The sequence below is a fragment of the Cygnus atratus genome, chromosome 9 (assembly GCF_013377495.2).
Source record: "Cygnus atratus isolate AKBS03 ecotype Queensland, Australia chromosome 9, CAtr_DNAZoo_HiC_assembly, whole genome shotgun sequence".
NCBI lineage: Eukaryota > Metazoa > Chordata > Aves > Anseriformes > Anatidae > Cygnus > Cygnus atratus.
This window is the reverse complement of record NC_066370.1, coordinates 5,110,001-5,125,708: the sequence shown is the minus strand read 5'-3', so window position 1 is coordinate 5,125,708 and position 15,708 is coordinate 5,110,001. Positions and strand designations below refer to the sequence as shown.

The 15,708-nt window shown below is 42.6% G+C and overlaps 1 protein-coding gene across 3 annotated transcripts in view; it reads right to left on the bottom strand.

Annotated features, from left to right (window-relative positions):
* Positions 1 to 15,708, bottom strand: part of PAX3 (paired box 3) — a 76,435-nt gene that overhangs the window by 36,202 nt on the left and 24,525 nt on the right. For 2 of the 3 annotated variants that reach the window (XM_035544714.1, XM_035544715.1), the window contains exon 5: positions 5,519 to 5,524. The exons of the other annotated variant lie outside the window; for it this stretch is intronic. In XM_035544714.1, the coding sequence (XP_035400607.1) occupies positions 5,519 to 5,524 (6 nt within the window). The remainder of the gene's footprint in view (positions 1 to 5,518; positions 5,525 to 15,708) is intronic. 3 annotated transcript variants of the gene reach the window in all.

The following is a 15,708-nucleotide window of genomic DNA, read 5'->3' as shown; positions in this document are numbered from 1 at the left end:
AAATTATTTGCACATGCACGGTGCTATAAAAGATTAACACTTCAACTTGCTGGTAATGAAGGAAGGTATACAGCTTGCTATTTGTTCAAAAGAAACACGGAGAGCTTAATTTCCAAGACAAACCCCACAAGTCTTCTGTCCAGTTAAAACAAACAAACCAAAATACAGAGCAAATCCCAACATCAGCCAACCCCAGCAGAGTCAGTGGACGGGACCGATGCACCATGCTGGGCTGCAGCCATCCCCGCTGCACCTTTACAGCATGGAAGAGTTGTCCAGCTGGGAGTCACTCATGATCCATTCTCTGCCACAGACACATTTAATTGCCATACATTTGGCCTCATTTACTACTTGTTGACAGATGCTGATAAACGCTCTTGAAAACCTACAAGAATGATGGTCAGTGGTGAATGCCTAATGGCAGAGATGTCAAGAATTATTTGACTAAACATATTCACACTTACATCATCTGCTTTGAAATCCCTACAGATATAAACAATAAATTTATAACTGTCTCTCTGAATTACTAGCAGCCCCAGAAACTGAAAAAATAACTGCACCAAGTCTGCGAGATAAACACGCTGGCTTTTCTTAAAGATTCCTTCATTGGTGTGAAACAAAGACTGAAACAGCAGGATGCCTGCTGGTGTGTCCTGCAGGCTTTGCACGGACACTAAAATTATGATCTCTTGTTTCTTTCTTCTTCCTCCCCCAATATAACTTACTTTAAAGGAATATTTGTTCAGGAATCAAAATAAGATAAAGCTTTAATTGACATCAAGCCCCTTTTTATGACTCTGACATTAACAGAGATTTAAAGCAATTAGACACGAAATGTGTGTGTTGATAGGCATGCAATCCACAGTGTGCACAGAGCACAACTTAATACTTGCATTACTAAGTCCATATAAATAGTCCAACTATTGCCTTCACTATGTAATTATAGCAGACTTCACCATGGCACTTAGTATTTTCTTAGCTGTGTAAACAGAACTACAATTTTAAGCAGGTCTGGAGAAAAATTGACTGCAAAACATTTCCCAGAAAGGTGTAAATTAAACAAATTAAGTCAAATTAAACAACAAATAAGGCCTCTCCCATCTTGGGGACTGGGAATTGCCTTCTGTGTATTACAAAATACAATTCCCCCAGGCGCTGCCCCACCTGCTGCTGCACAGCCCAGGCAGCCGAGGCAGGGTCAGCCCCAGCTACTGTGTGGCTTTTGGCAAAGGGCTGCGACGAGAGATTTTTTTTTTTTTTTTTGTCATTTTGTTCTTATTTTCAGTAATTTAAATTATAGAGCTTAAGTTGCTGTAAGTATGTTGTCTCTTTCCCAGCTTTCTCTGCCTCGGTGCCAAATAGTAGAATACAAGAAGATCCAGCGATTTTCCTCAAAAGTGTTAGATAAGCCTTTAAATAAATAGGAATACTGAAAAGCCTGAGCAGAGGGATAAAATATTAGACTGGGGCTTAGACAGTGGTTCAGTTTCTAACAGTCTCATGGATTTGAGGCTGCTTTGGGCCATTTAGCTGATCTACCCTGTATTTATCAGCAAGCGCGAAGCTGTATAGATGCAGTACTACACCTCTGCTACACCTCAGTTTGGTGGGACAACTCCTGCACCCCCACCTGCAATTACAACCGCCCAGGTCCAACACCCAAGAAGTGCAACCCAAGGTGCCAGATCCACAGTCCTCATTAACTTCTCCTCCTGATTGTATTCCATGATTCTGTTCTCATCTCACCTCAGTTAGTTTCCAGAGACCTAAGTAGCACAAAACACGCTACACATATCCTTGACATACCGATGGCCAAAACATGCAGCTGGAACACCTTACATACCGAGTATAAACATGCAACACAGCACACAACAGTGCATAATCTGCAAACAAATGTACAAAGACAACATACACCTTCTGTTAAGGCCAATGGTAGCAATCATCTAGTACGAAAACTAGGAGAGAAAAAAAGGCAGTTTTAATTTCACAAAGGCAGACGTGTGCTGTAGGATCATTTATAACCCTAGGACACAGCCCAAGGCAGTGCTGATCTGCACACATTGCATGCAGTATCCCTGCAGCATAGGCACCCAGAGTTTGAACAACAAATTCACTCGATCATCTAAACAGAGAGCATGTACCTTAAACATGACTTCCATATACTTACTAGCCCTCCATCACCCCCCAGGTATCAGGAGTTTCCACGCACACAAGACACAAGGTATATGTCCTTTAATTTTATTTTATTTATTTTTCCTCCAGCTGGGAACCCAATGAAACGACCTGTTTTTTTTCTGAACCATGAAGAGGAGTTCACTGGTAGATGATCTTCTACACACTGACAAATCAATGGCTTAATTACAGCTGATGGTTTTAACCTCCAGAAAAAGGGCAAATCCTACAATATAAAAGTGAAAATGGCCCCAAACAGATTTGCTATATTTAAAACTAGAAAAAAAGTTGCCTAGATGCAAACGCATGTATTCAGAAAAGTTGTTAAAATGCCTAGTTTCTTAGCTACAATCTTTGATCTCTGTAAAATCAGCTATCTTAAATTGCTAGGCTGTAGGGTTAATTGATAGCATCTATTTTAAGGTTCTCTCAGCTTCCCACAGGTCCTCAACATTACAGGGGGAGGGGAAGAGATGAAAAAAGATCTGGGAAAAGCTTTAAATCAACTATCTAACTATAAAAATTCTGTCTCCTGCTTCATCTTGCCTTCCAGTGCTGTGGCACCACTGAACTGAAATCCCTATTTGTTCCACTCGTACATGACTGCAAGCACCGCAGCTTGCAGAACTCATACATGTGATGCTGGGTGCCCCCTAACACCGAAAGTAAGAGCCTTAATAGCTCCATAGTAAAATATGCGATGAGAGAGCTTTCCTAGGCAGACATAAACAGGTCCTCCAGTGGGAGCCTGGGTTGGGCTACATGAGAGGCACATCTAGTCTTGTCAGTCAAACCTGAAATAGAAAGCCCCCCAAGATGAGTACTACAAGGAGTGCAACCAGTAGCATAGGCTGCTCCCTCCTACCTATGCGTACCTAGCAGTATGTATTTTGGTGGGATTTTCTAAGAAGCTTAAAAAAAGACAAGTATTCAACAACCACTGAATTTCAGCAAAAATCAAGCCCTGTTTAAGTTTATTTGACCGCAAGTTGAAAATGTTAGTTTTTCCCCCAATTCACACCCTCAGGATTGCGAGATGCAATTCTCTGCCTGCTTTGGTCAAGTCCTGCTGAGAGCCACATCAAAGCATTAAATGCAGATTAGGAAGTCAAACCTTGGCCTGCAATATGGCTAGACAGAGCCCAGCGATGGGGCCTGACAGATGCCACCAATGTGCAGGGGGAGCCTGCCAGAGCAAACTCTGCACAGCGGGGAAGAGACAGAACAGAACAAGCCAGCCTCCTGCATCTGCAAAGGAAACCAGACCAACTACGGCATGAGCTTTTTGCAGCTTTGCTAAGTGGCTTCCTTTTTATTATTAGATAAGCAGGGGAATGAGATGCAGGGCCCCAGGTTTAATGCTGCCGACAGGGAGCACAAACCACAAGTGCAGGAGCACTACCCTGCAAGGTCTGCGTATGCAGACATTTTGTGTTCACCCACCGTTAGCCAGGTGATCAGTGTTTCTGTCCCTGGTAGAATGTAATGCATCTTTGGGCTCACAGCAGAGGCCAAAAGCACTCACTGTCAGGACGGACATTTAATTTGATAGGATCAAACAGAGCCTTTGTTGCTGTGACAGCTTAGAAACGTATGTGCTGCAGCGCAGGTACCAGCGGGCTGAGCCCACTGCTGATCAGAGCCCAGGAGCCTCCACCCCTGCTTTGAAGTCTAAGCACTTGTGGAGCACCGTGTGCCTACATCAGCAGGTCCTTTCCATCTTGTTCAGCTCCCAGCACAGTGGCAGGCCGTGAGCAGGGCTCCTGCTTACCAAGGCAATAGAAATGACAACCAATGGCCCAGCAACAGATGTCCTGGAAATGCTTCTAAGGTTTTCAGTGACAAGTACTTTATTCACGTTAGATTTTCCAAATCCTGGTCTAAGGGTAGTTACCAAATAGTACCCTTCAAACAAACTTTGACCCAGGCTATGCTCTGGTCGATGTTCAGTTGATTCTAACTTATATCATCATATACAAACAGGTTAGCCAATATGTGGAGTGAATAACTTCACAGCAAGAGCTCAGGTCGTGATCTCCAAACAAAAGCTTCCATCTGCCATTAAAGTTACTAACCATCATGCTATTCTGCCGAAGCAGCAAATTTACATTGCTAAAATCTTCATGTTATTATTGTACCATTGCAAATTTTGATCAGAATCTAAAACAAGAAAAATAATTTGAGTCAGGGCCTGTGTGAGGAAGAGTCTGGACCATCTTCTGAGATAACTTGCAATGAGTGGACACCATTGCCTGTCTCAGAGCAGTCACATTTACCATGACAAAAAGCATCTTTCCCTCCAGGAACACTATTACGTTTAAGACTTGAATTTTTGTTACAACCTGGGACCATCAAGGTTCAGCAGAAGGTTTGTGATCTTTTTAAGCAAGCCTGGACTTTGTTTTGAATAAAAAATGGGCCTATTTATGGTTTTGCATCAAAGTCCTGTGAAATGTGTGGTTTTGTATGGCTTCAATTAGAGACAAGCCTGAGGCACAAAAAGTTCAGATTCTGATCTGGATCCAGACCCACCCAAAGCTGAGGGATGTTTGGACTAAGGCACTTCGTTCTTGTCCACCTCCAATTCCAGCATGAAAACCAGGTGGGACCAGCAACCCCCTGCTCCTCCCCAAATTTTTGCAGCTTTTCCAACTTGACATGGTGGCAGCAGCAGCAAGAGGGTCCCTATGACTCGTGGAGGGCTCTGAAACCCATAAGACACTGTTTGAGCCTGTGCAAACCAAAACCGTGGCATCTTCCCAGCTCTTACAATTAAGCTTGCAGCCATAAGGAAAAAAAGAAAACCCAAATTAACAGCCATATTGACAGTTTTATAGACCCCTGAGGGCTCTGCCTACATCCAAAGAAGACAGTGGGGCTTTTTTAAATTAAAGTGAATTAGCAATCAAGTTCCTAAGAAGGATTCATTTAATAAGTTAAAGGGCAGAATTCAAAACAATTTCAGAAGTAATCCTTTGGCCATAAATCATTCTCTGTACAGTGGAAAAATGGAACACTGTTATTCTGATGCTTGTCTTAATTGGCATTCAGTTGTTTTCCTCTTTTAAAGTAATTGTTTATTACATTAGTGGGCATCATCTTGCAGTAAACTAATGTTGCCATTGGCTTCATTAGGAGCAAGATAAGGTTCTAGTTCTTTTCTGATAAATCCCAGGGCTTAGTTTGTTATTGCAACACGTAGGGAGAGAGAATTAGAAGCACATTTGATCCTTCTGAGTGCCTGAAGGAACCAAGTTTCCCACCCTCCTCCTCCTCAGCCTTCGAGTCCACCAACATGCTAAACAACCTCCCACCCCAAGCTGGCCTCTTGAATTCTGCACCCCACCTGAAGCTTTTTTTTTCCCAAAAGTCGGGCTGAGTTCTCAGCCTCCAGCAATCAGCAGAGCTCCGTCAGGACCCAGCTCTAGTGCAAACTATTTTACAAGGCTTAAACTCAGTTTAGCAGCATGGATATTCTCACAAACAAAGTTAAAGACAATCCTGCAAGTTCTTTTGAGTGTTTATATCAAACTCAATGCAGCTACCATTAAAAGTGAAGACTTACAGACTCCTAAAATGCCATTCCCTTTAATATGATTTCCTATGGTAACACACAATTCATTGGAAGGCCTTTGCACCTATTTAGGAACAGACAGACTTTCAAATTAACTTCAGTGGAGCCATGACAGATTATACCAGCAAAGGTTCGGCTGCTCTGTCATTTGGGTATGTTTCTAATTCATGTCATTTCATGCTTTCAGACCATGGTTGCAGCTTGGTGAGGACAGGAATATTTCCCCTTCTCCTCGTTTCACATTTCTTGTTCCAAGCTTTCTCCCCCCTTCCTCCCCCATTCCATGCTAGCGGAAAAATAAAATCTTGTTAAAGCCTTTCACAAAAAATGGAAAGAGGGAAGCATCTCTCTGTGGAGGGACAGGCGCGTGGCTGTGGCACTCGTTCACGATGCCTCGGAGCGGAGAACGACTGCGCACTGGACAGTCTGAGAGCGGGGATGAGCACATGCCTGCCCCGCAGTAGCTGCTTCTCCATTTCCACTCTCAGAAAGGTCCAATGAGTGCTTAGAAACAAACAGAACAAAACCCAACCAAGCTCCCCGCTACCACCAAAAACAAACAAACAAACACAGTCTACATTTCTCCCCCAAACCCAAGCATCTGAGCTTGACTCCCCCACACTGCAGGCAAACGCCCCAGTGCCCAACAGATGGCAGCCATGCAGCTGAGGCAGAGGAACTCGAGAGGACCCAGAGATGTCCAGTTACAGCTCTTCCCTTGGGGCCATGGGAGCACTCCTGAAGGCAGGGAGCTGCCCTGTTTATGTCAGAAAGGACAGGCACATTCTCCCTCTACTTCTAACCAGGAATTCTAGTCGGAGTCAGGAAACCTCTCCTAGCAGACATCATGTGCTCCCAAGAAAAGTCTGCTTTGTCCAACTGCCAGGGCCCAAAAGCAAACATACTTCATCTAAAAAAAAAAAAATTGAAACTTGTCTGTTATGGCTCAAGCTTTTTTCTTGTGACTTTTTCCTCCTATACTTCACTGACACAAAATCCGAAAAGCAAGAAGTACCAAAAGGCTTGATTAAGAGCCTGGAACCATTCTGGTGCTACTGCTCCAAAGAGCAGCAAACACATTGCTGTTTTCATGAGCACGTCAGGGCTTTCCGTTGTGCTAATAGATGTCTTTGGAGCTCAGGACTTTCCAGTGTACAACGTTACGTACTAAATGCTACAATATTCACACTATGTAAGTAAAAAATCACATTTCCATTGCTTCTTGTCAAATTGGTTCTCAGAAACACCCGATTACTATTGCACATTGTTTGCTAAACCGCATTACGTTTGCAGTGAATAGCGATTAAAATACAATCATGTTTATTATTCCTACAGCTATGCTCTTCTCTTCCCCCTTAAAGCATAACCAGAGTCACAACGTTCAAATTGATCTCTTCAGCAAGCCAGGCAAATTGCCTGCTAAAGGCATCAGAATAACAGTATTTAAAAGAAGCGTATTCCACACTTTTCCCCCCCACTTGGTTCAATGGGGGAGCATCTTAGCGTGGAACTAAACCGAGCCTACACCACGAAGCACAAAAGATCGCCAGGATTTTCTGCAGCATGGGCTTGTCAAAGCAAGCAAGCAGCCTTTGTGTGCGCCGGCACAGCAGGAGCATTCCTCCGGGCTGCGTCGCGCTGCGCCCCCAGCCGTGGCTGCCCTGGGCGCCGGGGTTCCCACACCCAAGGCGGTGGGAAGAGGAGAAAGCAGAGCGGCAGAAGTGGCGTTGTAAATGGGATGAACTGGTCAACACGCTTCTTAGGAAATGCATGGCTTCCAGGAAGAATCACGTGGAAAGATTTACAATACCTCCACATCAAAGGGGCTGACATTGGCTGTACGGGTTCTTTCAAAAGAAAGCCACGTCTTTCCCTGAGAGCACCGGCTCTGACTCAGGATAGAGTGCAAAGACATTGCAGAGAATCCTGTACGTCCAAACAAAAGTCTGTTTTAGCTTTTGATTAAAAATGGTAGAAACAAACCAAACAAAAATATTTTAAATCCACTCTCCGTTTTCCTTTTCTCCATTAAGGATCCCTCAGTGTAAGTCTCAACCTTGCAAAGTGTTCTGAGAAGTTACCCGGTTTCTGCAGTTTAATCTTAATAATCTTAAGATATTTCTATTTTCCCTCAACACCTTGCACTGAGGCAGCTTTACGGATAAGGCTTGCGTTTGGCAAGTGAATGGGTGACCCTCCAGTACACACTGACCCAAAGATAAACTTTGACCTGATGTTTGCTAATAACACTTCTTCTTAAGATGCCTTGTTTCTTTTATGAACTACTGCTTGACTCCAGGATCTAGAAGCTGACATGCATTAATATACATCTCTGGGTGCCCTTTGACTTGGCCATCAAGACCCTTTGACCCCAGACTTGATTCCTAAGCCCCGTCAATTGTTTGCAAGTGGAAAAAACTTATTTTCTAGTAATAATTAATTTTGTTCATGTTTTATTAAGCATTTCTCTTGTCTTTTTAACTTGTTCTCATTTGAATTTGGCTATAACAGATGCTTATTTCATTTAGTGGTTTTCTAACCTACAGAAAATAGATAAAGATACTCCTTCAGAGTTTAATCCTTTGTTTTCAAGCTTTGTAAGACTACCAGTGGTACCCAAGTGCCTCAACACTTTAAAAAAAAGTGCCCCAAGAACAATAATATATTCTAAAAAGCTTCCTTTTGTGCACTGCTTTTCAGATTTATCTGTGAATTTCTGCAGCTTCACAACTCTTTTTGGATAACTTCACAGCACTCTCCAGCTGCAATCCAGGAGCCACGAAAGCTGGTGGCAAAACAGCTCCCGCAGCAGCGGGATCTGGCCCCTCGGCTCAGGCAGGCATTGCCAGCTTCTAGCCAATGCTTCAGATTTTTGGACTCGCTTCTTGAAAAGAGAAATTTAATTTTTGTGTAGATGCAGAAAAGCACATATTTATTTTTGTAATTACACATATGCGCACATTCATGCCTTCCGTACCCTCGCTTTTAGCGGATACACACGCACTTGGTGTGCTAAAAGAGGGCTGGAGCCTGCTGCCAGCCCATCCCCGCCAGCCGAGGCACGCTGCCGCTTCCTGGTACATTCCGAGATGGAAATTTCTAATTCCTGGAATCATGTTACATTATGGCAGGAATTGCTGCACTTCTGCCTGGTTTACATCAGGACTGAGAGATCGCACAAAGAGAATGAACGCTTTCCAGCACTTAGATGATGTATCAAGTGTACGTCGCACACATAGCATTATAGCAATCAGCGTCTGGTAAGGAACACCATCAAATAAAAGGCCTCCAGTCTCAAGGAGCACTGGGACACAGTAAATGAGGGGTTTTAGCAAAACGAAGCAACTAACCTTTATTTTTGTTCATAAAATGCAGTACAGCCTCAGCAATTATGATGTTATATTCTTAGAGCTGCTCTGTTTTCTTGCTAGGCAACAATATTTCCCGAAAGCACCAAGAAAATGCAGTTAAAAATTAAGGTTTGCTTTAAAAAAAATCTACACATGTGACCAACTAGTAACTCTTCACTGGAGAAAGCTCAGGGCAGGCATACACCAGGCCATGGCACAACAAGGAAAGGAAGGAGCTCGTGTGGAGGGGGACACGCTCAGGTTCCACTCCTTGGTGCAGCAGGTGGAAGAAGCCCCATTTGGGGGCAAGAGGTGGTGGAAAAGCCAGGTGAGAAATTCAGAGTAAGACTGAAGTGTTAATTAGTTAGAGGATAGTTAAACAACAAGTTCATTTTTGTATGTTCAAACAAGAGAACGCACACCACAGGATTTTACAGTAATGGTTTCTGCTTGCCACAGGGTTCTTTCTCAGGAACTGCCACAGCAAGGGAAAGAAAAAGAAAAGGAGAGATGTTCCTCATGCTCCTGCCACTGCACAAGTCAGGAAAGAGCAAAACCACCGAGAGATCCCTGGTGGAGCTACACGAAGAAGATAAGCACAGATGGCCCCTTCCCTCCCCTTTTTCTCCAATACTTCAGCTCTTGTTCATCTCATGACACGGAAGAGATAGAAAAATGGACAAAAACTGCCTTAGAAAGCTCTCCCTTCAGACTCCTCATGAAATTACCTGGGCTTTAGTCAAACCCACAGCTCTGCAAAATGAAGTAACCTTCCCACTCAGTTGAGAGCAGGCCATCTCAGCGTGGTGACCGACCCCAGCCACACCAGCACACGGCTGGCCCGGAGCTCAGCAGGCTTTGTGCTGGGCATGGACTTGGCACAGCTGTACACAAGGATGTGATGGCACCTCCCAAAAATTGCTTTTACACTTTGGATAATGAGATAATTCCCTTACAGCCCAGCTCAGCTGACTCCATCCAGCCTTCTTTTCTTCACTCCTTTCACAATGTGAAAACTATTGCTCCCTTTTTCAGTCCTTCGCTCCAAATTTGAAATCAGCAGAGCCTCTTAAGCTGGTATGCTACCAAACAACATAATGAACAGCCCCTCTGGGACGTGCACTAACCCTCCTTGCAAACACAGCTCCTATTAGGGAGTTGGAACCGAGCACTTTCCCGTTGCAGCAGAAAGTAATTTAGATAGTATTTGGAAACAGCTTAAAATCAAAAACGAGAGACAGTGAAGTTGGAGCAGGTGGCAATCTACATGGAACAGGACTGTCATGGCCACACATTTGGTCCAAGCCCTGCTGGATTTAGGAGACAAGGCAGCTTGCATCAGCTGAGGATTTTTGCCCTTTCTAGAAATCCTCTCTATTCTCAGCTGATTTAGCGATATTTAATCACTCCTGATATAAACATCAGTCCTCATAAAGCTTTATCCTCATCAGGCTTTAATACTAGCAACATTCTCCTCTAAGGGGTCTGGGTCCAAATTCTTTCAAAACTAAACAAAATCAATTAACAGGTTTGACTTCAATAGGCTGTAGATAAAACCCTATAGACACCAGGAGGGAGCCATACAAAATATGAAAGAGGTCAATGGTTCTGTACAGTTATTCCAGCTGGAATTCTTAGACAGTGAAGTGTTCATATAATGCCATTTTTTCTATTAATATGTAGCTTTGAAACTGTGCTATGGTTGACATACACAGGAATTCCTCTTTTCTCCTCCTTTAATAAAAATACAGTGGACACCATAAAAGAAGAGTTGACATTTCTTCCTGTACGATGGCAGAACCCTTCATACAAGCACAACCGCACTGAACACTCTTCTAGATTATTTGTTAGACCGAAGTTCAAAGGAGGGTGCAATGTAGCCAGGAAAAAGTCCCTCTGGTTAAAATTTAGCATGCAAGATCTCAACAAAAGTGATTTTTAATTGACTGTGCCAATGCTTTTGTTTTCTCAACAACAGCGACAAAAAAACGATTTCTTCCTTCTCCCCCACAGTAAACCGTTACCAGCTGTTGATGGAGTATTTTTTAACACGCATTAACTCATATTGTATATTGTCCATTTCATGTGTGCAGAGGTTTTTTTGCAACAAATTCCTTACCCTGTTATACCAATGAATCCGTGAGTACCACCCAACCTTGTAACACAGCCCAGAGCTTATTAGCAGGAGTGGGGTTTCACAGAAGAGGACTATGCTGGTGGCTGAAGTTACTTTTATGCAAAGGTGATCACAGCAGGAAGCTCACGCCCTGATGCAAAGTCTTTCCGCAGATTTTGCTCATACAAATCAATGGGCCGTTCTTTCCAACTAAAATCCATTATGCATTAAAAAAAGATACAAGTAGTTAAGTAATGTTGTAAAACTGTATGTATTTCAAGATGGTTCTCACCACACACTTCTTCCCATGTGTCTGTTATTACACAGTTCTCTGCATCAGCTGGATCAAGACTAGAACGCTTCTCTCACATTGCAAATTCAGTATTATTTCCTTGTTTCAATAATGACGACAATTTAATGCAACTATGAAGATAAACTCAGGAATCTTTTCTTATGCCAGGACCTTAAAATATGCCTGTTTATGGGCACAATCATTTGTGCAAATAAAATTGTGTATTTGTTTTGTATGCGTAAATTCAGGCCAGTGGAAAATTAAGCCCCATGGGGATAATTTAACCAACAATACAAAGAAAATTGTAAGGAAAATCTGAAACTTTGTCCTTAATTTACCCTGTTAGGGCAAAATAAGGCAGGAATCTCATACCATGTGTGCTACGGCACTTAGGTACAAGAGCATATGTTAAGTAAGGCGAGTTGCAGTCTCAGCTCTTAATCTCATTGTTTATTGTGGTTTAAAGTCTGACCCTTAACATTATATGTGGTTTAAAACTATATTTGGGGGAAAGAGAAAACTACTCTCCTAGGTTTGTAAATGTGTTTGTCTTTAAGGTTTGTTCCAGAGGAAACCATGCATGCCTTCGTTTGCTACATATGCAAACCCTTACACGATTTTTAAACATGCTAATGCACACATTCTGCACCCCAGGTTAATCGCGAAGGGTTTTTTGTTGGTTTTCCACGAGCAGCTTGCCTACAATCCACCAACCCACCACTCTTTATGTATATACGCTGAATAATTATGAAGCAGTGAGTATTTATCACCTTTTCTGAGCAGTAAGCAGAAAGAAATACAATACCATTACTTCCAGCTACTGGCTTTCCCAAGATAATTAGATAACACAGTGGACTGAAGCCTTGGTTAGCCCAATGCTGTTCAAGTTAAGTGATTGACATGCCTCTGTCTGGCTGCTCTATTAACTGTTTCATTTTGTTGCTATTTGCAGTTTGCTTGGCTAATACTTCGAACAAATACAGACTGTTTCTTTAGCCCCTTTTTTCTCTTTGACCTTCTCCTGCCCATTTTCTTTGAGTCACTTCAAACTGCCTTGAAAAGGCCCGTTGAATGCGCACAGTCCATCAGAGTCCCAGGTTCATCCCATTCCTTGCCCTGAATGCTTTACTTCAAAGATGGGCCGCATTCTTTAATTGCCCTTTGAATTAATATCAAAGGGTCACAATGCGAGTGCCAAAAGAGAAAGAGGCTTTAATGAAGCAAAGAGCTGCCATTCATTTGCAGATAAGCACGTTTTTATGCCTGACTGGTCACCACGGCTAAATGCTCCGCGAAGGAGGCAGGGCAGGCAGGGAGACTTTTGCTTAAGTGGCGATTAGTTCAAACAAACAAGAGTAAACAAATAAAAACAACATCCCGACGACAGAAAATAAGTTAATATGGCTGAACGTGTTAAAAACCAGCCAGCACCCTATTGTGTTAATAAGGCCATCAGCAGAGCCGCGGCTCCCTTCCCTTTCACAGAAGAAAAACTTTTTTTTTCACTTAAACTTTCACTCTTAGTCCCAGCCCAAAGACACATTGTTTCAATGCAGTTGTTTCCAGAGGTAATGAGGAAAAAAAAAAAAAAAGAGAGAGAGAGAAAGAAAGAAAAAAAAAAAAGAAGAAATTATCTGCCTTTGCAATAGGAAAAAGGAATCGGGAAGTTAACTCTGCCCGTCTTTTTCTGCACTTTGCATTTTAGTGCCTGGGGAATAAAACTTTATATTTAAATTATCTATTTATTTACATTTTGCTAATGCGTTCGGTATTGGGTTAAAATGTGAGTGTTCAGCTTTATTAATTGCCTAAAGGTCTCTGATATTTTGTTTTAAAACTTCAGCACTTGGGGATTTTGTTTGCTTGACTGGCTGGTTTTGCTTATTTGAAACCCATGAAGCTGCACTAAGGAAACGTACTCGGCTTCTTAATCCTACCTATGGAGTCTTCTATTTTCTCTTTAAAATACCAAGAATATAAAATTAAAATGAGCAGCATTAACGTACACTGTAATGCAATTACAGTCACAATGCAAGTATACAGCAACAAGAAGTTCACAGGTGTCCTCTGTATAAATTCTGACTTATTATTTATAGACCCAGGCTTCTCTTTGCACAGAAATAATAACTTACTTAACAAATACAAGGTCGTTTTATTGCAGTAGAGTTATCCCCCCATGAAAGAGGATTGGCCATACTCGTAACAGTGTAAAAGTGCCTTATAAGTGCATTCACGCCAGGAATTGTGCTGCCATCTCCCATAACTAAGAAGGTTGCAGGGGTACAGGCACCCAGAGAAACTGTCCACGTTTTTAGCCCCGGCCCTTCAAAAAAAGGATTTCCTCATTAATATTGCATACACTTAAGCCTAACCCTGCATGCAACCCTGTCACGAGGCTTCGCCTTACTGACGCTCCCCGGGATTTCTCACCCCTCTGCTGCTGCCCTCTCCTGCCTTGCGCAGCCAGCCGCCCCTGCTGCCAGCTCTGGCTCTCCACTACCCACCGAACGTGAAGGAGTTTGACCTTCAACATCCAGCTGGAAGCTCAGATAATGGAAAAGCACCTTTCATTGGTGAAGCAGAGGAAGAAGCGCAGCCATGGAAAGCAGGCGCCAGAAGTGCAGGAAGGTGTCAGCTGCAGAAGAGGCAGGAGTGGCAGAACACGCTGCGTGGGCAGCTTCCGTGCCAGCACGAGCAAAGGCAAATGGCTTCTTTAATCAGAACATCCCATGTGTGGAGCAACCTCCCAGGAAACTGCTAAAAAATTGCTACAGCCCTAAATTAATGGCATTACTGAAAAATTCATTTGTGATTCTTTGAACTAGCCCAGTTGGGATCCTACTTTATCACTAGTTGTAGTGATCCTAGAAGTCTACATTAACTCTGACATTTATTTCAGCAGGTACAAAATAACACTAAGTTTACACCATTCTAACTCCCCGTGCTCTTCTGTTTCAGAAGCATTATGTTTTCTAAAACTTTTCAAATATTTGCCAATTTATTCTCATTGTATTTCAAATTATTAATTTCACTGTCCTTTGTATGTTCACAGACATTTGTGTTTGTTAGGCTAGATTACACTACTACTGCTAATGAAAGACATACTGTCCTGTTTGAATTCCTCGTCTAGAAACCACAAAACATCTGACTCCTCTGCAATGCCAGCCCTGGCATCGCATCGGAAGCGAAGCTGCACCACACAATGCTCAGAAATACACGAGAGGAGGTGGCATATAAATAGGGAGAATATTTCCCAGGTGCGCACACGCAGTGTGTTGAAGAGCAAGGCTGCAGGGGCAGCACATCACGCTGTGGATTGATGTGAAAGTTCAGGGCTTGAAAAAGCAAAGCAGTGCTTCAGGGCACAGAGCAGAGGGTGCAGATGAGCACCCCAGGCTAGGGCTCAGATACAGACACCGGGGCCCCAAACCTGGCACAGCCCAGCTCCAACAGGGACCCCACGGCCATTCAGAGCTGTGAGATGGACACCGCTCGGTCACCGCAGGAGCTGAGATCCTACTTTTTGGCACACATCGAGTCAAAACTAATGTGAGCCAAACATCTACCCACGCACCAATGCCACAACTATTACATTCTTTAAATAACCACTATACACAGGGACTATCCTCTCTCGACCAGGAGTACAATGGTGTTCGGTTTGTAGAGAATTACTTTGACACAAATTACTCTTATTAATTCACATATAGTCTAGAAATGCAGTAAAATATCTAAGTTTTAATCCCTGACTGTAATGTATTATGCAAATGAGATGCAAAGCTAGACCAGGAGTTACTGCACATGTCACCAAAGATAGCTAGACTTCACCCTTAGAATATGCTAAGAACCAACCTAATAAAATAAACAAAAAAGTTTAGAGGATTTTCATCCTCTACATTTAGGTAACACTGTTTTACACTGATGCATGAAAAAAATACTATTAACTCCTCATTTTGTCTGATCTGTCACTTCAGCTCCTATCAGTACATAAAACATTCAGTGTTACAGTAACAGCTGTTCTAGAATAACCTAACTGGCAAGCAAAACAGAAAAATAATAGTAAAGCCATCTTACATAATCATTACCATACAAATAGCTAAGTCACTATATTTCATGAACCATAAGAACCCTTTATTGTCATTATTGAATTATCAGGAACCACCATTAAATTCAAAACATAAGCAAAAGGATTTTTTATGTTAGGTAA